Consider the following 20,063-nt stretch of genomic DNA (forward strand, 5'->3'; position numbering starts at 1 on the left):
CGCAGGATGTCTCTCTCTCACACCAAAGTGACTGACTGGCAGTGTCTCTACAAGGTTGGAGCTGCAGTATCACCTTATGCACCATGACAGGCTTTATTGAATGTGTGCAAAATGTTGTATTGTGTGTGTTTGTCAGACAGTGTACAACGCAGTGTGTATCAGGGACACAGTGCGACACCTGCCTCAGTCCATTCATCTCTTCCGAGATATCAGTGAAGGGTTGTCTGACGACCTCCACCATATTGCCACCCTCATCAGCCGAGTTGTGAGAGACACACATAATAATACATATCGTACAGATAGTTTTGCATAGCAGGAACTGGGGCGATAACATTCCAATAAAAATAAATTGGAATTTACAAGAATAAAGTTGAAAGATTACTAGAAAAAACTACGGAGAATAGTGTTTCCTTTTTGTAAAGAAACAACAGCACTTCCCTTTGCAAGACACAAACAACTTCATTGCATCACAGACAGCTCTCCTTTACATGCATTATGCCAGCTTAAGTGGGTGACATTGCCAAATTATTCTTTTGATAAATATAGTAGCCTATATTATACTTTTAAATTAGATTTTGAAATATTAGGGATTTTAGCCAAATATCACCATATTATCAAAAGCATCTGGAGTTTGAAGAGTCTTTGCTGTGATGTGGAGCTATTCAGAAGTAAACAACATATATGATTAAATGAGGAATTATATCCCCCTCTTCTAAATGTTGCATATTCTCACTTATTTGGTATTTTCCCGGTGGAATATGTCATGTGCGGTTGCCCAATCTTGCAAAGGGATGAAATGCGGTTCCTTGGAAAAAAACTACACTTTTTTCCAAGTTTTTTCCTTTCATCTCAGAGAATATAAACATGTTTGTTTCTCGTCAATTTAACACTTAAAGGTAGGGTAGGTAAGAATGGAGAAACCAGCTCGAGTGCGCTAGAATTTGAAAGTACACAACCGAAAAAAATGCCCCTTCCTTCAGACTTCCTTACAGAGCCCCTCCTCCAACACACACGAACGCACACATGACCAATGAGGGCACGAGATAAGTTTGTGCACAGATGGACGGCTAACAGGCAGGTAGGCCATCCAGTTAAGATGATTGGTCGTGCTTTTTACAGCGCCACGGCTTCCACAGATAAAAAATGTTTATGTATTTATTGTCAAAGCATTTAATATATTCATTGCTATCGGGATGTTAAGAGCATTCCATGGAATATAACAAAAAGTGTTTCTGAAGTGAATTACCTACCATACCTTTAATGTTTGTAAAGTTATTACATCTGAATATTAATCCCAGGCTCTATATTCGTTTTTTCCTACAACTGCCCATTATTACATTATAACATGTTACTTATTAGATTGGTATTAATGAGTTTGACTCCATCTTTGATACGGAACATGTAGGTGGATTTTGAAACCAGCATAGCTGAGAACCGCTTCACGATCAAACCTGACGTGGACCCAGCAATCGATGACAGTAGGTATCTCCAAACTGCACTCAAAACTGAAAGAGTGGTATAATGATTTAAAAAAAAAAAACTGATTCCAAAATCTATGTGTTTGAGGCTCTGTTTACAAGTTTATATTGTTTATTGATTTAAAGTCCTAACAGTACTCCTTTCTTTCTGTCAGAGAAGAGGAGGATGATGGGATTGTCCGACTTCCTGACAGATGTGGCCAGAAGAGAGCTGGAACATCTGGACGCTCGCATTCCCTCCTGCTGCGTCATCTACATCCCTCTGGTCTCTGAGCTTTACACACACACAGCTACCAGTGGATCTGTCAAACAACAACATTATACTTACTCATCTGGGTTGAGCCCACATATACTTATAATCTCAGATATGGTGGAAACTGAGTGTATGTTACACCTCATATATCATTCTTAAATTACCCTCACAGATTGGATTCCTGCTGTCTGTCCCTCGCCTGCCCAGCATGGCGGAGAAGGAGGATTTTGAGATAGAGGGGCTTGATTTTATGGTTTGTAGGATCTTGTCAACATGTTAATTGTGTTAGTTTGCATTCTTCAAAATAAAATCCTCATGGGAGACCTCAGTGGTTAGTGCGCTGAACTTCAAATCAGGGGGTAGCAAGTTCGAGTCCCACTGCAGTCAGCATGTCGTTGTGTCCCTGGGCAAGACACTTCACCCCAAATTGCTCCTGTGGGGATTGCCCACAGTACTGAATGTATGTAAGTCACTTTGGATAAAAGCGTCTAACAAGTGACATGTAATGTAATGTTGTTTAATACCTTTGCCTTGTGGAGTAGTTCCTGTCAGAGGAGCGTCTGCACTACCGCAGTCAGAGAACCAAGGAGCTAGACGACCTCCTAGGAGACTTGCACTGTGACATCAGAGGTCTTTAACTTTTGAACAAACAGAATCTTTATCTCATTATTGTTTACCTGGATTTTTCATAAATTACTTAAACCACTAAAGGCATTCCTGGTTGTATACTTCCTATTAATTTAACTTGCTTTATATCTTGCTATTGTTCATTTGTAAATTCAACATGTATATTTTCTACTTTCTTGTTTATTTCTAGTCTTTTAATTTGTATTGTACAATGCCATGTCTTTTTATGCTGCCTCAACACAAACATTTCCCAAAATAGGATCATTAAAGTACTTATCTTATCTTATTCCTCAGACATGGAGACTGCAGTAATGACACAGTTGCAGAACGCAGTCCTCGAGAGGAGCGCCTCCCTTTACAAGGTTAGTGAGCATCGCTCCGCACACCCTGTGACAGATGGTGCTATTGCTACATGCTGTAATTGCACATTTTATTGTGATTTTTGAGGCGAGACTGAGCATTAAGTTTGGATGATGAAAATGTGTCATTACAATATTGTAGCTCTGGTTTAAGTGTTCTAGCTATTGCAGCTTGGCAATTAAACTAATGTTAGAGAAGCAATTAGTTTTATTAAGATAAAGACTTTCAGGGTTATAACATTTTATTGAAGTGATCATTTAACTACCAGTGTGTAATGTGTGTGTGATGCAGGTTCTGGATCTCACTGCTGAGCTGGACTGTCTGATGGCCCTGAGCAGCGCCTCCCAGGAGTACGGCTACACCTCGCCCAAACTGTCCAGCCACAGGAAGATCTCCATCACACAGGGCAGGTTGGCATTCACACACTGATGGAAACTATCATTGAGGAAGTTTTTGTAGTTTAAAACTTCAGTTAACATTCATGTCATGTAAGCTAATCTACCAATACTTTGATTAATAATCACATACAAAATACACATACCCACACACCAAAGCATTTGATGTGTACGGTCCTTGGGCACAGACGTTTGTAGGTTAATAGCGTATCTTTGTGTGTATTGTGGATCTTATTGTTCCTCGTCTGGCTCCATTGCCTTCTTTGTGGTTGTTTTGTGTTTCCTTGTAGTTGTTTGATTTACTTTCCAACTATAAATATGAATTCAAACAGGCGTCGGTCCAGCTGGCCATTGGCTCCTATGGCCTTCCTTTGGGCCTGTGCCCAATAGGCCAATTCAATAATCCATCTGTGGTTATATTCAGTATGAGAGTGTAGTAAAGTACTCATGAATGTCTGTATTTGTATGTCTTCTAGACACCCGCTGTTAGAGTTGTGCTCTCCTGTGTTTGTGGCCAACTCCTTCCAGAGCTCAGAGTCACACAGCAGAGTGAAGGTCATCACTGGCCCCAACTCATCGGGCAAGAGCATCTACCTCAAACAGGTGAGGCAAACCAGCACACTTATTTCATGCTACCAACGTTTATTAATGACTATGTTTTCCTCCTACTTTCATTTTTATCAGATCAAACTGCTTTAAAGTGGAAACCACACCCATATGTATATGTCATGCACACCAGCAGGCAAACCAATATTATTTTGCTCCACCCAGTGCTGAGCTGTGTTCAGGCAAGTGGTTACTGCGAAACCAAAGCCCAGTGAAACTATATATATAAGTGAGATACAATACTGATTACAAATCTTCATCATTCTTCATCTATCTGCTTTTAAAAACTGTTTATTCAGCACCAGTGGTTTCCCCTTTAGCAGTCTGCTGTCAGGATGGCATGCAGATATATATGGTCCCTTTCAACTATCTAACTTAATTAATTATGGGTATCAGAAGAAGCCTTGAAGCTGTCATTTGCAATTTAATCGTAAAAACCCATTTAGAGTGCAGTAATTAAGGGTGACAATAGGGGGTCCTAATGAGAATGTCTTAATTTTACCCTCAGGAGAATTGTGTCATCCAGGCTGATTTTAAAATCACAGATGTGCCTTAGTGCTGGGTTATATGAAGAAAATCAAATATCACAATATTTCTGATAAAACCTTTTTGATATAGATATTACGAGGATATTGTTGTTTGACTATTGGTGCTTTCATAACATAACATATTTACCTAATTGAATCAGTAATGTGGATATAATGAAAAAGTGACTAATACTAATAGACCTGCTGGAACAGTTTTGTAGTAGTAAAAGTTCATTTATTTAATGTAGTGCAGCATTTAAACCAGGAAAAGGCAATGATGCTTTATTAGGTTATCCAAAATCTTTGACAATATCTAGTCAATATGATGTCTATATATAGCCCAGCCTTTCTGTATCTCTGCTCTCCCGTTTGGTCAAGTTCACACAGCATCACTCATCATCACTCATCATCCAACCCTGACCTCTTCTGATTTGACTTGTCAGGTTGGTCTGATTGTGTTCATGGCTCTGATTGGCTCAGACGTGCCCGCGAAGGAGGCGGACATTGGTCTGCTGGATGGGATTTTTACCCGCATGCAGAGCAGAGAGTCTGTGTCTGTTGGCCTCAGCACCTACATGATAGACCTTAACCAGGTACCTAACACACACACTTTGTATGCCCATAAGTAACTCTGTGTGTGTGTGTGTGTGTGTGTGTGTGTGTGTGTGTGTGTGTGTGTGTGTGTGTGTGTGTGTGTGTGTGTGTGTGTGTGTGTGTGTGTGTGTGTGTGTGTGTGTGTGTGTGTGTGTGTGTGTGTGTGTGTGTGTTTGGGTGTGGAAATACAAGTTATGAACTGTCCTCCCACTCCACTCCAACTCTCCACCTGCCATAACACACACATTCTCACACATTAAAACCAAACGTTGTCTCTATTCTGCAGATGGCCCACGCAATCAACAGCAGTACTGGCAACTCGTTAGTTCTCATCGATGAATTTGGGAAAGGAACTAACACAGTAAGCAAAAACCTGTTCCAGCACTTTGTGAACTAAACACATGGAAACACATAACAAGGAAAAACAGGGTCGCGAATGTGAGGCGCCTGAAACCAATTCCAGACGGCATTATCTCATTCAGGGCAAACGCACAACAGACCTTCAGCCCAACATGTGCCCCCTGTCAGCAGAAAACAGCAGCAGCTGCTCATTTACAGAGAGGTGTGAGTGTGCGCCACCTGCAGGCAAGAGGAGAAATAAAGACTGCAAAGACTGCTGACTTTCATTTAGTTTCAAATATATTTCTTTATATTTCAGAATTAGCAACTGGTGTACATTTCCTGCTGGATACTAGGAAATGTGCAGAGCATCATTTTGATCTCTGGCCTTCATTTCCTGTCTGCAAAGTTACTCTGGAGAAGGTTCACACCAGTTGTTTGTTCCTAAAAGACAAACTGGTGTAGGATACAGAGGCAAGAAGAAAACTAAAAATTATAATATACTAATACCAATATTTTATTATTAGTCAATTATTATTATTATTATTAGTCAATTTTTTGAACATGTTAAAAACAAAACAAACAATAATAATAATAATACAAATAAATACTTAAATTGTTTCCTTCATGTTCAAAAGGGGTAAGAAGAAGTTTCTGGTCCGACCCCCTCTAGCGTACATTGTTCATGAAAATAAAAGTTCAGGTCATCGTCATCAGCATCCGTGATATTTCCTTCATTGTTTTAAACAAATCATTCCTTTGTACAAAAACAAGAACAAATCATCTTTACAGGTAAACCAAAACCGTCAACGACAAGAAATAACAAGTTCACAGGTCCTGCTCATAACCATTCAGGGTTTGGTTTCTAAATCCTTTTTGATAGTTTCAATATGGGTCGAATAAGTTCCATCCTAGCGCTGTTCATAGATACTAATGACAAGAAAGTGGCTATAATCAATACTTGTTATCTATGTTAAGCTGGATATATTACTGAGCAACTGTGCGCTGTGGCGTGTGGCGTAGTGGTCTAGTGCGTTGGTGTTCGGATCAGGGGTGCACAGGTTCAAACCCCACTGCAGTCAGCATGTCGTTGTGTCCCTGGGCAAGACACTTCACCCCAAATTGCTCCTGTGGGGATTGCCCACAGTATTGAGTATGTAAGTTGCTTTGGATAAAAGCGTCTAAGAAGTGACATGTAATGTAAAACACATTTTGCATATTGAATGAAAAGGTTGTCGACTTGAAAAAGATAAAAGGATTCTCTAAAAGCTAACAAACTGTGTTGTCACAGCAACAAGCTGAACTTTAATTATTTTATATCTGAGTATTCCTAGTAATATCTGCTGGACAACAAAAAGAAACCGAACTGTAACTGTTACATTCTTACCTGCAGGTGGTGTATGTGTCACATTTAGGCAGCTTTTGCTTTCTTTTCTGCTTCTTCGGTTGTTGCATGTCAAACCTGTCTGACCTCACATTTTCTTTTGTTGTTTCTCCTCTTAACCTTCGGATATAAATGCAAAACGCCCCCTGTCAAAAGTCTGAATGTGCAGATCTAAACTGCTGCTGCTGTTATCTGTCCCGTGTGTGGAGCGTGTGCAACCTATTTGTACAATTTAAGTTTGATAATTAGTACTACACTACAGTTACTCACACAGAGAAGTGTTCTGCTTGTTTCGAGTACATGTATTCATCATACCATTATAAAAACTAGCTAAGGTAACATTTGTTTTTGTTATTCTACAAAGAAAGTGGATATCTAGTGGCTGGACCTTTTCCCTCTCAGGACAATAGACCTTAAAGGTAGGGTAGGTAAGTTTGAGAAACCGGCTCGAGATACACTTTTTGTTATATTCCATGGAATGCTCTTAACATCCCGATAGCAATGAATATCTGAAGTGCTTTGACAAAAAATCCATAAAAAAATGTCCTCTGTGGAAGCCGTAATACTGTAAAAAGTACGACCAATCATTTTAGCCGGATGGCCTACCTGCCTGTCAGCCTTCCATCTGTGCACAAACTTATCTCGTGCCCTCATTGGTCATGTGCGCGTTCGTGTGTGTTGGAGGAGGGGCTCTATAAGGAAGTGGCAGATTTTCTCCGGTTGTGTATTTTCAAATTCTAGCGATCTCGAGCCGGTTTCTCAAACTTACCTACCCCACCTTTAATTGGTTCATCTGTGGCATCAATGTAATCTCAGGCTGTCAAGGTTTAATGTAAAGAGCTTACTGTACCTTCATTAGACTAAATCATAGTTAATGGCCTATAGGAGCTTTATCGTTTCTAAGAAACACAGCCAAATGTAAAATGCTCCTCTTCAGGTGGATGGACTGTCCTTGCTGGCTGCATCCATCTCTCACTGGCTGAGAAAACCTCAGGGGGAAGTTCCTCATGTCCTGCTGGCCACTAACTTCCACAGTTTGCTGCAGCTGGGCCTGCTTCCCTCCTCTGGCCTGCTCTCTCTTCTGGTACTGAGGATTACAGCCACACAATGTAGCCTGAAGCTTCTTGTTGATGTTCAATAGATGTTCATGATGATAAACTAATGTGCTGCATGTTGACAACTTCCAAATGACCAACTAGCTAACGAGACTCCAGTCCAGATTATTTTGATCTTATTAGAAGTCTACCTGTGTGTGTGGTTGTGCTTTAATGTGTGTGTGTGTGTGTGTGTGTGTGTGTGTGTGTGTGTGTGTGTGTGTGTGTGTGTGTGGTGTGTGTGTGTGTGTGTGTGTGTGTGTGTGTGTGTGTGTGTGTGTGTGTGTGTGTGTGTGTGTGTGTGTGTGTGTGTGTGTGTGTGTGTGTGTTGTGTTGTGTGTGTGTGTGTGTGTGTGTGTGTGTGTGTGTGTGTGTTAGACTCTAGAGACAGCCGTGGACGGGGACGAGTTGGTGTTTCTGTACCAACTCAAGGAGGGAATCTGCCAGTCCAGCTATGCTGCCAACATCGCTAAACTGGCAGGCCTGCCAGCCAGTCTCGTGCAGAGAGGGGTGGAGGTAAACAAACAAACACACACATAAATACAAGCACATGGATACACAGGAACCTGCTCACATACACTGATTTCTTGTGTGTGTGTGTTGCCAGGTTTCTGAACTGTACAGGACAGGCAGAGTCATCAAACGCATTGACAAAGCATCATCTGATGAGCAGGCTGACAGGTTTGTTACAGGGCAAGTTCCCCACATAAACTTCCCTTTACCTGTACTGATATTTATCAATGTGGATTGTTTTGGTGCGAGATGTGGAGTGTTTGCTATATTAGCTGCTGGATTTAGATCGCATTGAATTGTCCAAAAGCAACAAAAATTACAAATGAAACCGCCTTAAGCATCTCAGGCCGAGTGTCATAGATAGAAGGCAGACACATCTACGGCTGATGCTAAATGTTAGATGGACTGCATTTATCTAGCACTTTGCCAGTCTTTAAGGAGTCTCAAAGCGATTTACATACACAAGGCAGCATTCACACAGAGGCAGGGGGTGGCATGCAATGTGTCACCTGCTCAAGGAAACTATCATTCACACACACACACACACACAGCTTGCCATGCCATTGGGAGTAATTTGGGGTTAAGTATTTTACACAAGGATAAAGGGGGCTGAAATTGATCCACCAACCTCCTGATTGTTAGTGGCTGATTTCTCTAACCATCTGCAACAAGTAGCATACAAATCTAGATTGATGAAAAGAGTGCAGGTAAGAGGAAAGACATTTAATTTGGATTTTCAGGCAAACTGTCTCTCTCAACTCCAGCTACACGGAATAACAAAGTGAAGTTAAGGAGGACAGTGCATGTGAAAAGGATATGTTTGTATGTGTGTGACGGACAGGTGCAGGACAGTGGTGGAGGCGTTCCTGAGCCTCGACCTGGAGGACAGAGATTTGGACCTTCAGCACTTCATGAAAGAGGATCTGCTGCCCTCTGCTGGGGATCTGCTGAACAGCAGCTGAGCAGGTCTGCTGAGGCATGTTCTACTGCTCTGTGGTCAGTTTGTTTGTTTGTTCACTATCTAATGTTTCCAACTGGTTTTCTGGAGAGGGTAGGGTTTTACTGATTTGTATATCTACAAGTGTATGACATGAAAAGACTTTATGAAAGTACGATTGAAGTATTTATTATTGTGTTGCAAAGGTTTATGTTGGAGCAAAAGTGTCAGTGGAAATGCCAGGATGCAAACAGATGTTCTCTATGGTTTTTTAATTAATATTAATTAATATGTTCATGCCATAATAATATTTTAAGTAATCATTTTTTGATTCAGTAAAAAAAGTTCTGTAAAACTTTTTTTTTTTCATCTTTCATTTGGTTCAGTCCATTCAGCTTCCCAGTCGTTTGCTCTCTTTTGTGTTTACAACATTAAAACATGCCGGATGTTTATCACTGTGCTCTCGTTGAGGCTTCGCTGAGGTGCCAGGTGGTTAGGACAGCCACAGTGAGACACAAAAGTGTGACGTGTGGAAGTTTGTGCGCCGAGTTGCACAGAGGAGTGTTGCAGCAGTGTTTGGTCATGACAAAGATGGTGCTGTTCGGGAAGAGCTCCACCGTGTTCTCCACATCGCACTCCTCCGCCTTCACACAACCCAGAGTCTTAACGTCCAGAGTATCAGCTGGGAAGACAAGAGGATGGTGCTCAGTATAACATAGGAAGTCAATTAAATACATTACATGGTTCCCACGCGTCCTTGACAGAAAAATGGAGAGGATCAAGGCCTCTATGTTTTACAAAATATAAATAAAAGTGTCACCGTGAGAGCAGCCTGGACATCCCTGCTGCTCTCACCAACAGTCAATCTGTTGAGGACAGAAGAGTGGCCGCATCTCTGGGTGTATTTTTATGAAATAGAAAGAATGGACAGAACGTGCTTGAACGTTTTTTAATGTTTTTTTACTTAACGTCAGTAACTGGGAAATTGTAAAAACATTCTTTGTCATTGTTTCACACGCCACCTGCCTTGAGAAAGTGAAACATAATTAACTTTGATTTAAATCTAAACACAACAGAAGATGAAGTCAAGGAGTGGAGATCAACTCAATAAATAGCTTAAACATAATATCTGGGAGCATCTGATTGGTTGACATCAGTGCTTTAACTGGAGTATGAGTAAACAAGAATGGTTCTAGATAAGGGGGCTTCAGCCCATTATGAAAATCCTTAAAATGAAGCAAAAACAAAATCCACTACAGGAGATCTTGTTGTCTTTTTCCCGTGAAAAGGCGGCTGCATTTTGAACTAACTGCAGAGGACTAATACATAACTGTTCTACACCCACATACAAAGAATTACAGGAGTCAGTCCGAGAAGTGATTCATAATTTGAGATCTTTGAGTTCTTGAAATTCCTCGAAAAGCCATTACATTTCATTTGAATGAAGGTAAAGAAACCCTCCATACTGTGAGTAGCCCCTATTGGTGATCAACTTTAAAACTCTTTGAATGCTTACATTTAAATGAATAAACATTCACTGAGAAAAAACACAATCCTAACCAACACACCTGCCTTCCCTTTGCCCGTGTAGCAGCGCTCCCCGGCCTCGCAGGTCGTTTTGGTCGTAAAGCAGGCGTCCCAGAAGCCCAGGTCGCAACGGAAACACTCGAGAAGTACCCCTTCCTCAAATGCGTCCGACTCAAAGAGCTGCACCCCCGCCTTCTCCTCGCCTGAGCCACAGTCACACCACAGACACAGGACACTTTGATGCACTGAACATGTTGAGAAAATATCTAACAGTAAGATAATTGAAACAAATTGGTAAGATTATTATCAAAATGATTTCGAATTTCATTTTCCGTGAACTTCATGTAACAGTTAGGTCCCATTGAGTTTGGAAACTTCTATTCCAAGCAAGGCCAGAGTAGCAAGACTGCAGTAAAAAAAGACAACCCAGCGAAGAACAGATGATATACAGTACGCTTATTAACAGTTGGATGAAAAGCTTTGAATTATTCAGATTTGAGGCATTTATGTAATGTGTTGTTGGACACATTCATTATTCAGGGGGTGCTGAATGTGTGAAAGTGTTGGAGCGCTGTTGAAGGACATCAAGCCAAACTGATGAGCTGCATTCTGCCGAGCTTTTGAGCATCTCCGAAACATTTTGTCTATTCTGCAGCAGTCTGGAATTAGTTTCTCTGAGTGGATGACTTGTGTTATTCAGAGAGTGCTCCAAGTTTTAGAGCAGCATCGTGTTTTTATTAACCAGACAGATACTGGAATTAATAGAAAAAGTTAGCATGTAGTGCAGGAGTGGGACAAAGCCCTAGTTTTCTGAGTCGCGTTTGCTCTTGAAATGTGAAGAAGACAGCTATTTTGTGCTTTTTGAGCATAAAACGTTTTTGATCTGTCCTTTAAATGTGGCTGGAAATCCCTTCTCGGGTCTTGATTTTAAGCTCATGCTAGAAACCCATTTTAAATCCAAATAACTGCAAGTACAGCATATTTTGATACAAAAAAGTGATTATCCAGCTAGCTCTGATGGTAACAGTGTCCACAGATTTAGCGTTGGAGTGTATTGTCAGAGGACGTCCAGTTGCCAAATACCTCTAGAGCTGCTTTAGGCTGCTGCTGCTGCTGGAAGACAATAATCTCCTCTGGACTTCCACATGAGTTGGAATGACTTGCAATCCTTATCCGCTCTCATCTCGTTAGCTACTGCAAGCTCAAGTAAACAAACGGACAAAAGAGGTGAGCTGCGGTTAATCCCTAGGAGAGCTCAGACTCACTAAATCTGAACTGACAGTTTATTAGATATAGCTAATCGGTGCAGTCTTTTACAACCGTCCTGAAATAAATCCTCTTAATCAATCATTGGTGAGACGAATAGACTATACTCCGAATACATTTGATAATGAATTCACATTTTTGTTTTCCAAGCAAAGATTTGGTGATTCACAATTCTCAGAGCTTTGCTGCTTTTCATTGACATACATTATAGTTGATAGAATACTTTAAGTACAAAGAGATTTTATTGTAGGGTTAGACAGTATAGTAAAACAGGCCTTGTTGTTTTCTCACAAATCAACAAGGGCTTTTTCCTTGTAATTCATATTTATAAAGTACTTATTAAGTATTATTATTTCAGTAGTTCCCGAACACTTTTAGACTTCGAGGCCCACCTACAACAAACCGAGCCACTACATGGTCTTACCTTTAGCAGGTGGTAACATCATTATGGCAAAAACACACAGTGATAGTCCTTTCATGTTGCGCTGGATACTTCCTCCATTGACTGCAGCATGAGGACTGCTGAAGGGAAGGGCCGAACGCAGGAGATTAGATCAGGAATAAACCTGCGCTTTGTTCCGGACGGATCACAGCCGCGGACAGGCTGACGAAGATTAAACAACGGGGAACAGCTGAAAATGTTCAGAACTCACAAGGGATGGGAAGTGGAGTTCGGCCACCAGAGAGATTTTATGTCTCCTTACGTGTTTGGTAACTCATCCCTCAGTTTTTACGAAATACTGAATGCCAGATGTGGACAAAGGTGGTGGAACATATTTCTCCATCCAGCTGATCACTGTTTACAAACACACTGCGGTCACTTTTCAGACTAGTAAAAAGAAAATGTCATTTAAAAAAAAAAAAACGTTTTTGTTTCTCCTAATGTGATAATGCATCATTGGCATATTTAAACAATCATTTTAAATACAAAAATAAATATTGTAAGGTTATCAACTGGGAATGTTTCATGGTGTTATCTATTAGTTTTGTTTTGACCCTATCCACCTGCAGTGTCTCCCCTAAACGTAATCCTATTTCTCTGCCTATTAAAAACTTAAACTGGCATCTTCCTCCCTCACACCTTTTAAACCCAAAAAGTGTTGATCACAGTTTCTCTATTTCTCTTGGGGAACGGAGAAAGTGCATGTGTCCTGAGTCAGTGCAGGGTTAAGCAGCTTACAGCCTACGGTCCATCTGCTTATATATGTATATACACAAACACAATAACCTATCTAAGGAGGGGATTTAACGCAGCTGTATTCTCAATGCAGCAAAAAAGAGAAAAAAGACGTCTTGCTGAGTTATGTAACAACACTGTTGTACAAGCACAGGGGAGAAACCTCAAGGATTTCTTGACATCTGTGTTGCCGCAGGACTATCTGTGTGTATGTGAAGATATGTAACAGCCTCTGGTCGGTTTAGTGTCCGACTGAAAGAGGAATGATGCCTCTAAATATGTATTAGGACAAATTCATCTTGCTACTGACAGCAGAAATGGTTAATAAATATAAAGCAATTTAAAGATGTTATGATACTTTTGGAGGATTGTGATGCAGTTGAACGATATTGCATTATACAGACGTGGAGTTTGATATAAATGGGCTGGACACAATAATAGAAACACATTAGCATGCATAATGCTTAGAATAATGGACCTCTTGAACATAATAACCCTCATAAAAGTATGATTTATTGCAGTAATGTCCAATGAAACTGCATTTTACCTAGATTATAAACTGGCCATTAAGTGTAGACACAAATATTTCATGATAATCAGAAAACAAGTTGCAGATTCATGATGAATAATCTTTGGTTGCAGCTCTGACATCCTGCAGGGTTCCCTCCTGAATGTAAACACATCAGAGCATCTCTCACAGTGAGAAGGACTCGTGTATGTGTGAGAGTGAGGAGAGAGAGGGTGTGATGAAGCTGCAGCCTGTTGCAGGATTCAGACTCATCTCCCCGACTCGTACCTGCCACTGAAATAAACATCTAGCGTCTGAAAACAGCATAATGTACTGACATAAACCCTGTGTGTGAGAGAGAGGGAGGTGGGTGCTGCTTTCAGGGAAATGTGTGTCTGCAAATGACTGTAAGCTTCAGTCTCAGTCGTCATCTGGATGGCAGTATCTCAGCATGGGCCAGAACAACAAGGAAATACTCTGCAGTCCTAAAGAACCTATAAAAACCTTCAGACTGATCCCCTGCGTAATTAAAGGCTGGGGGAGAAAACGCTGGCGATAATTAAAATCCTACCCCATTTACCTCTCAGACTTTTGCTTAATTGGACCCAAAAACATTTCCCTCTGCATTGTATTTGCTCTATATTTCAGCAGCCAAGGCTTGAGCTGGAGGATGGGGTATTTGAATAAAGCGTAGGAATCAGATGATGAAGCGAGAGGAGATGAAAGGTTGGGATGGTGGGAGTGTGAGGCTTCAGTTACACGACTCACAGGACCGCTTTTCTCAGTTAAACTGCGTCAGGAATAAGTCATAGCAGCCTAACAGGGTTTTCTTTTTTCCCAGTCATTGCTCTTTTCTCTTCTATCCACCATCTGATTGACATTCTTTAAGATCTCGCCTCACCACACTCGAGAAAAGGAAAAGAAACTGAGCAGCTGAATACAAAAAAAAAAGTTGAATTACAGTCAAACACTGAAAGTTGCATGTGTACAGTGCAGCAGCTGGTATTTATAGCGGGGCTGTAGGTGTCGAGTGAGAGGAGTGTGGCCTTGTGCACTTCTCTTGTTTACACAGACACAATTTCCTCTAGATAAAGACTAGATTACAGAATGTGTGAGATTAGATAAAGAGTCATTTAAGACCTCATCGTGCTCATACTCTTAACCAAAATATCTCTAGTGAGTAAATGTAGACGCAGTACATCTGCATGTGTGTGTGAGAGAGTGTGTGTGTGTGTGAGTTGGTCCGTCTCCCAGCACCTAAATAAGTTTTCAGCAATGCTCCTCACGTCCAAATATGGTCAAACAAGCAGTGGCTTTTGGGGATTTCAGGCATGGGTGAGTTCAAAGACAACAAGATGGCGAGTTGACATCAAACACCACAGCGCCAAATCTTTCAAACGTGGGTGAGTCAGAGAACGATGTAGGACAAAAACACCCTTCACAGACAGTGAGTCAGACCCACTGCGCCACTCGGAGGCACTAAAACATACCACCAAACATTTCATCTGTTTATTGAAGACACCAAAGTCCCGTTTTAAGTGTGTGTCCGCACGTGAAACCTCCAAAGAATCTCATCATGCACATGTTATGAGTTCAGTGTTGAGGAAGGCCTGTCCGTATGTTGAAGTTAATTTCACTGGAGTTGCAAGAGTCTGAGTACACTGAGGAGTGGGAGATGGAGGGGCAGGGGGAGGGAGGGTGAGGAGTCGGCTCCTTGTGGTGGAGGACTCGGGCCAGAAGGGTTGATCTTCCTTCCTTCTCCTCATCCTCCTCTTCCTCTCTATCTCCCGCATCCGGAGGAGGAGGCGGCGGTGACGGCCTGCCGCTGACGGTGTGTGTGTTCCTGTGAGGCGTCCCACAGTTCTGGTCCGAGAGGGGGAGTGTGTGGGTTGGAGCGGCCCACTGCCCCCCCTCTTTCTCCTCCCACTGCTCCTGACAGCTGAAGCTGGGCTGCTCCTGTGAATCCTCCCAGCCGTCTCCCCCCTTCAGATCCTCCAGGTCATCGCACGTCCCCCGTCTGAGGACTTCTTCCAGATCCCGGTTCTCGTACAGCAGCGTGGCGGCGCAGATGAAGATGAAGAGGCCCACTCCCATGACGACGGGCCCGGCCAGCTTCATCCTCTCAATGTGGGTGGAGCCGCGCCCGCTCACCACGGGCTTCGGTGGCGAGGACACGTAGCCCGCCACCGCCACAGCCATCCCCACCAGGACCACCACCACACCCAGCAGGAGCCACACCCCCGGGGCGGAGCGCAGGGGCAGGGTGGTGTGGAGGGCTCTGCCTTTCTTCAGGTGCCTTTGGCATGCTGGGAGGCAACCAGGTGAGGACTGGGAGGAGAGGGAGGAGGTGGGGCTGCAGGGAGGACTGGCTGCTGTCATCCTCTGGCTTCAAACTGAACAGAACACAGAGAAATACAATAATTCAGTCACAAAGTGTTGCATGCGGCCCCAAAGGGAGAGCACATGAGGTGTTTGGGAGAAGACAGTCGACTGCAGTGCTCACAACAGGAAGTATCAGCTTTAATAAGGCATGTGGCTCCTCCAGTCCCAGTGTCTCTGTGGAGCCACACAGCAGCTCCTCTGAACCCGGGCTGAACTGCTATCAAACCTTCTTCATCATCATCATCACCATCATGGGAATACAAACGAATGACCCGTTTCAGGATCGCGTGATTTGAGTTAATGTCACTGCAGTCACAAATAAAGAGGCACATTAGTTGGGTTGTCTGAACTCATGATTCCGTTTCCCCCGGAGCGAGTGAACACTAGGCTACGGGTGATTCAACAGGACGCAAGATGACAAATTGCTGTTTTATAAGTGCTTTTACCCATGCATCTTTAATGTTATATTATAATTCATGTTGCACCACGGCACTGTTGCTGTCTATAATTCACTGCAGATCACTGTCCGGTTACTTTATCGCAGTCAATGGAAAAATCTGACAGGGTACTTGCCTTGTCTTGGAGGTAAATCCGAAGCAGAAACGGGATCCTCGGCATGATAAAAAAAAATCAAACAAACCCTGAGTTTCGTTATTCCTCCCACTCCGTGCGTTAAATACTGACTTTCCCCGTGTTTTCCTCCTCACATTACGACGTTTTTCATACCGTGTGCCCGTGAGCAGCGCAACAGCGCGCACTGCAGAGCCAGAAATGAAGCTTTTAGAGTAAAAAACAGTCTTACTAAAAGTGGTGCAAAGCCACTCTGCACGCCTCCCTGCGCCTCTGCCGGAGCGCCTCTGCAGCCTGTGTTTTCATTTGTCTCTGTGAGTAGAGGAGGGGTCGTGGGAATGTGAGGCTGGTCCAGGCCAGTCCCACGGTGAGCCCGGTTATTCTTAGTGATCACCAGTGAGATACTGACGGAGCAGCCTCCTTCTTCCTGCACAAACCTGAAATATGTAGAGCAAATGTAACCAGAAATGAATCTCGTTATAAAAACACTAGGTTGGGTCTCCAATGATTTTCTTCACATTATATGCAGCATTATTTTCGATCTTTACAGCAGCCCTTATAATCTCAGTTTTATTATTTAGGGTATGAAAATCAATTCTCAGATGTGTGGATTTTGCTTGAATAATTACTTCACTGTGATCATTTGTGCATGCGTTTTATAAAAATCTTGTTCTATTTTCTATTCTCTTGGCTCTTTAATGACTTGTATTCAAATGTATTTTCTTTTAATGTGTTTCTTTTGCTCTGTCTCGATGCTTTTAATGTTTTATGTAAAGCGCTTTGAACTGCCTTGCTGCTGAATTGTGCTATTTAAATAAACTTGCCTTGTCTTAAAGGGGAACTCCACTGATTTAAAAGTGCATTTCACAGGAGATGTACCTTGTAAAGTTTCATGTGACAAATCAAATTGATTCACTGCTGCCTGGGAAAAAAGGTCGTAAAATACCTTTTGTGGCTGTGTAGCTGCAGGCAGCAAATGTTCTGGAAATTGCCTCGTGATGTCACTTACAGTAAGGCATCATCGATTCGGGCGAAAGATTACAAGTTTAAAAATGAAACAAACTTAGAAAGAGGAGAGCTAACCGGATCTCTTAACAACTCTCCTTCTATCTTTGAGGCTACATTAGCCGCTACTAGCTTAACACACCCACATGTCTGACTGACCTGTTGGTGGTTGTCGTGCATTGTGGCCAATGTAGTCGTAAAGTTTTGACATACAAATAAATATCTTTGACTCTGCTCTCATTCTTTTTTTTTTTCTTAAAAGTTACAATCTTGAAGCTTTCCCTTTAATTCTCTTTTGTGGCGCCTTTGGCCATTAGCTTGATTGGCGGCTTTGCTTTTGGATCTCACTTCCCAGATATGCAAACAGTGTGCGCCGCTTGTGTTTCCCAAAACATTTCTAATGATATCAGCCGGGGTTAAATATTGATCGTCAGATATGCCAAACTGTACAAAAGTGAAGAGTGAAGATTTAAAACAAAAACCTTGTAAAACTAAATAAACTGTGGCATTTCAAACACAATCAAAAGATGTTGGTTTATCTTGAAATAACAGTTTTTAAAGGACATAACCCAATATACACCACTTTAGTAATTTAAAAAAATGAAAGGCCATTGTAAGAATCGCATAACTCACGTCACCACCACTAAACAAAAGGTGGACTTGTGTTTGGTGAAAAATTGTGAACTTTTTACTTTAAAGTGGACCTATCATGCTATATTTGAATAATATATTATAGGTAGGGTGACCAGATGTCCCGCTTTGCGCGGGACTGCACAGCATTTTCACGACTTTTGGTGCGTCACGCAAATTGAGACGATGTCCCGCATATTTCATTTTGATTGGCCAAAACGCTTTTCTGCGGAGAAAGGCCGGCTCGGTTCGCTGACCGCCGGCACCGCCCATTATTATATGTTTTAAACGGCATTATGTAAGTTGCGCTGACAGGCGACAGAGGTCCACAGTGTACCCAACCCCCCCCCCGTTGACAGTTCATGCGTCAACATTACATTGACATGTCCCACACAAACATACTCTCTGTCCCACTTGTGGCTTTCTGGCACCTGGTCACCCTAGGGCCATACCTATATAAAACATGTCTGTGAAGTTTTTTTTTCAAAATACCTAACAGATCATGCATTTTAGCCATGCCTCATTTCGCTCTATTTGCTCTCCTCCAGCCCTGTTTTTGCAAGGGCTGATTCTGTGGCAAATGCGCTGCAGCTGACCACGCCGCCCTGCAAAGGAGGGGGGCGAGGCACGAGCGTCATGTTTGGGTACGGAGGAAAAGAGAGAGGGTTGTATTTTCTGACACTTGGTGAGTTCCCTGGAACACCGGGGACACATATTTATGTATAAAAGACGTACAAAAGTGCATTTTGCATGATAGGTCCACTTTAAACGGACTCCGGCAATGCTTTTTAGGGGTGCAATGCGAAACCAGTGTTAAATTGTGAAATGTATTGCAGAATTAGTTTACCACATCCTAGCTAAATGTATCTGGGCCACAGTTTTCAGCAATGTCAACAGGTGTCATGTCAGCCAGCACACAGCTGAGCCCCCGGCTAGCATTTGGGGGGAGGGGGGGGGTTTAGGCTTGCTGAAGGGTCAGGTGTAGGCAACACACAGCACGGTGGTTTGAGGGTGAGCTGTGATGTGTTTTGCCCGATGCGCATGTGGGTCATGTGTGAGCAAAACACAACCAGACAGTTTCCACTTTGAGGCCATATGGCAACATTCGGTCTCACAAAAGGCCAACTTACTGTCATTTCACAGAAACCGTGGGCCAACACACTTGAAGCTATTTATGTGAACACAAAACAGTACATGCCCAGGGACTCATTACATAGATGGTTAGTAATGAGTAAGGAGCATTTAACTTTTCCAGTTAATGGAGTTAGTGGTTGTTTTTATCAACTCCAGGCTCAAGCTGCGTCTTAAGGGTCATACAGTACATCATCATCGTGGGATGATTAATGTAATAAGAAAGAATAAAAACGCAAGGCCTCAAGTAATTTTTCTTCTTTAAACAATTATGTAAATGAAACCACCTGAGAGGTTTAGAGAGAGACACTGTTTCTTTGAAAGGATGCCTGAACCAGAAAGGTTGGGAACGACTGGTTGTGGATGAAATATTAAATTGAAGAGTAAGTTGAGCCCCTGCCACAGATTTCCTAAACGTGCCATCACTTAAAGTTCAACAGCTACTGAGCTCTCAAAAAACAGGAACAGAAGTTAGTAGATAGACCTTAAGTAATGTTTGTTTTGTCACACTACTGTACGTTACCTCAAAAATGCATTAAGTACTTAAGCCAATGTGTTTTCCCCTTCTGTAAATAATTAAAATGTGCAGATAAAGACGGGTTTATGAGGATGTGTGTGGTAAGGTGAGAGAGGTTGAATGAGGACAGCAGACAGTGTGCATCTCATTTATTTTCACCCATTCACACACTTTCCGTCAAAGAGCCATAGCTTACCTCGGAGCCAAAAACAGCGTACCATTACCCTTTAAATTAGAATACAT

General features: G+C 42.2%; 3 protein-coding genes across 8 annotated transcripts in view; 1 reads left to right on the forward strand and 2 right to left on the reverse strand.

The window, feature by feature from the left end:
• Positions 1 to 9,523, forward strand: part of msh5 (mutS homolog 5) — a 14,212-nt gene extending 4,689 nt beyond the window's left edge. For 3 of the 5 annotated variants that reach the window (XM_034127530.1, XM_034127531.1, XM_034127533.1), the window contains exons 12-26: positions 1 to 54; positions 137 to 265; positions 1,406 to 1,478; positions 1,634 to 1,743; positions 1,904 to 1,984; positions 2,274 to 2,361; positions 2,653 to 2,720; positions 3,010 to 3,128; positions 3,590 to 3,716; positions 4,690 to 4,839; positions 5,127 to 5,201; positions 7,501 to 7,647; positions 8,036 to 8,173; positions 8,265 to 8,338; positions 9,012 to 9,523. The exon at positions 1 to 54 is cut by the window's left edge and continues 9 nt beyond it. In XM_034127530.1, coding sequence (XP_033983421.1) covers positions 1 to 54; positions 137 to 265; positions 1,406 to 1,478; positions 1,634 to 1,743; positions 1,904 to 1,984; positions 2,274 to 2,361; positions 2,653 to 2,720; positions 3,010 to 3,128; positions 3,590 to 3,716; positions 4,690 to 4,839; positions 5,127 to 5,201; positions 7,501 to 7,647; positions 8,036 to 8,173; positions 8,265 to 8,338; positions 9,012 to 9,132 — 1,554 coding nt within the window. In that variant the 3' untranslated portion in view covers positions 9,133 to 9,523. The remainder of the gene's footprint in view (positions 55 to 136; positions 266 to 1,405; positions 1,479 to 1,633; positions 1,744 to 1,903; positions 1,985 to 2,273; positions 2,362 to 2,652; positions 2,721 to 3,009; positions 3,129 to 3,589; positions 3,717 to 4,689; positions 4,840 to 5,126; positions 5,202 to 7,500; positions 7,648 to 8,035; positions 8,174 to 8,264; positions 8,339 to 9,011) is intronic. The other 2 variants (XM_034127535.1, XM_034127534.1) reach the window with 2 other exon arrangements.
• Positions 9,524 to 9,534: 11 nt separating this feature from the next.
• LOC117480272 (sperm acrosome membrane-associated protein 4-like) lies at positions 9,535 to 13,401 on the reverse strand. The gene is made up of 3 exons (XM_034127542.1): positions 12,325 to 13,401; positions 10,676 to 10,837; positions 9,535 to 9,789 (listed from the first exon to the last, which is right to left on the reverse strand). Exons 1-3 carry the CDS (start codon positions 12,377 to 12,379, stop codon positions 9,560 to 9,562), a joined length of 447 nt encoding a protein of 148 aa, XP_033983433.1. The 5' UTR covers positions 12,380 to 13,401; the 3' UTR covers positions 9,535 to 9,559.
• A 175-nt stretch (positions 13,402 to 13,576) lies between these two features.
• On the reverse strand, positions 13,577 to 17,217 carry LOC117480273. Of its 2 annotated transcripts, none has more exons than XM_034127544.1 (2): positions 16,770 to 17,217; positions 13,577 to 15,978 (listed from the first exon to the last, which is right to left on the reverse strand). In XM_034127544.1, the coding sequence occupies exon 2, from the start codon at positions 15,962 to 15,964 to the stop codon at positions 15,179 to 15,181; it is 786 nt and encodes a 261-aa protein (XP_033983435.1). In that variant the 5' UTR covers positions 15,965 to 15,978; positions 16,770 to 17,217; the 3' UTR covers positions 13,577 to 15,178. The 2 variants fall into 2 exon arrangements, with proteins under 2 accessions (XP_033983435.1, XP_033983434.1); XM_034127543.1 differs by having other exon boundaries at positions 16,541 to 17,217.
• Positions 17,218 to 20,063: the final 2,846 nt, after the last annotated feature.

Source organism: Trematomus bernacchii, unplaced genomic scaffold, assembly GCF_902827165.1.
Source record: "Trematomus bernacchii unplaced genomic scaffold, fTreBer1.1, whole genome shotgun sequence".
Lineage (NCBI taxonomy): Eukaryota > Metazoa > Chordata > Actinopteri > Perciformes > Nototheniidae > Trematomus > Trematomus bernacchii.

Excerpts from the sequence above, each read along its gene's own strand:
- LOC117480273 (XM_034127544.1), bottom strand. The coding sequence starts at position 15,964 with ATGACAGCAGCCAGTCCTCCCTGCAGCCCCACCTCCTCCCTCTCCTCC.
- LOC117480272 (XM_034127542.1), bottom strand. The coding sequence starts at position 12,379 with ATGAAAGGACTATCACTGTGTGTTTTTGCCATAATGATGTTACCACCT. Across the intron at positions 10,838-12,324 it reads GATGTTACCACCTGCTAAAG|GCGAGGAGAAGGCGGGGGTG; the intron begins GTAAGACCATGT and ends ACTGTGGCTCAG. Across the intron at positions 9,790-10,675 it reads CACGGGCAAAGGGAAGGCAG|CTGATACTCTGGACGTTAAG; the intron begins GTGTGTTGGTTA and ends TTGTCTTCCCAG.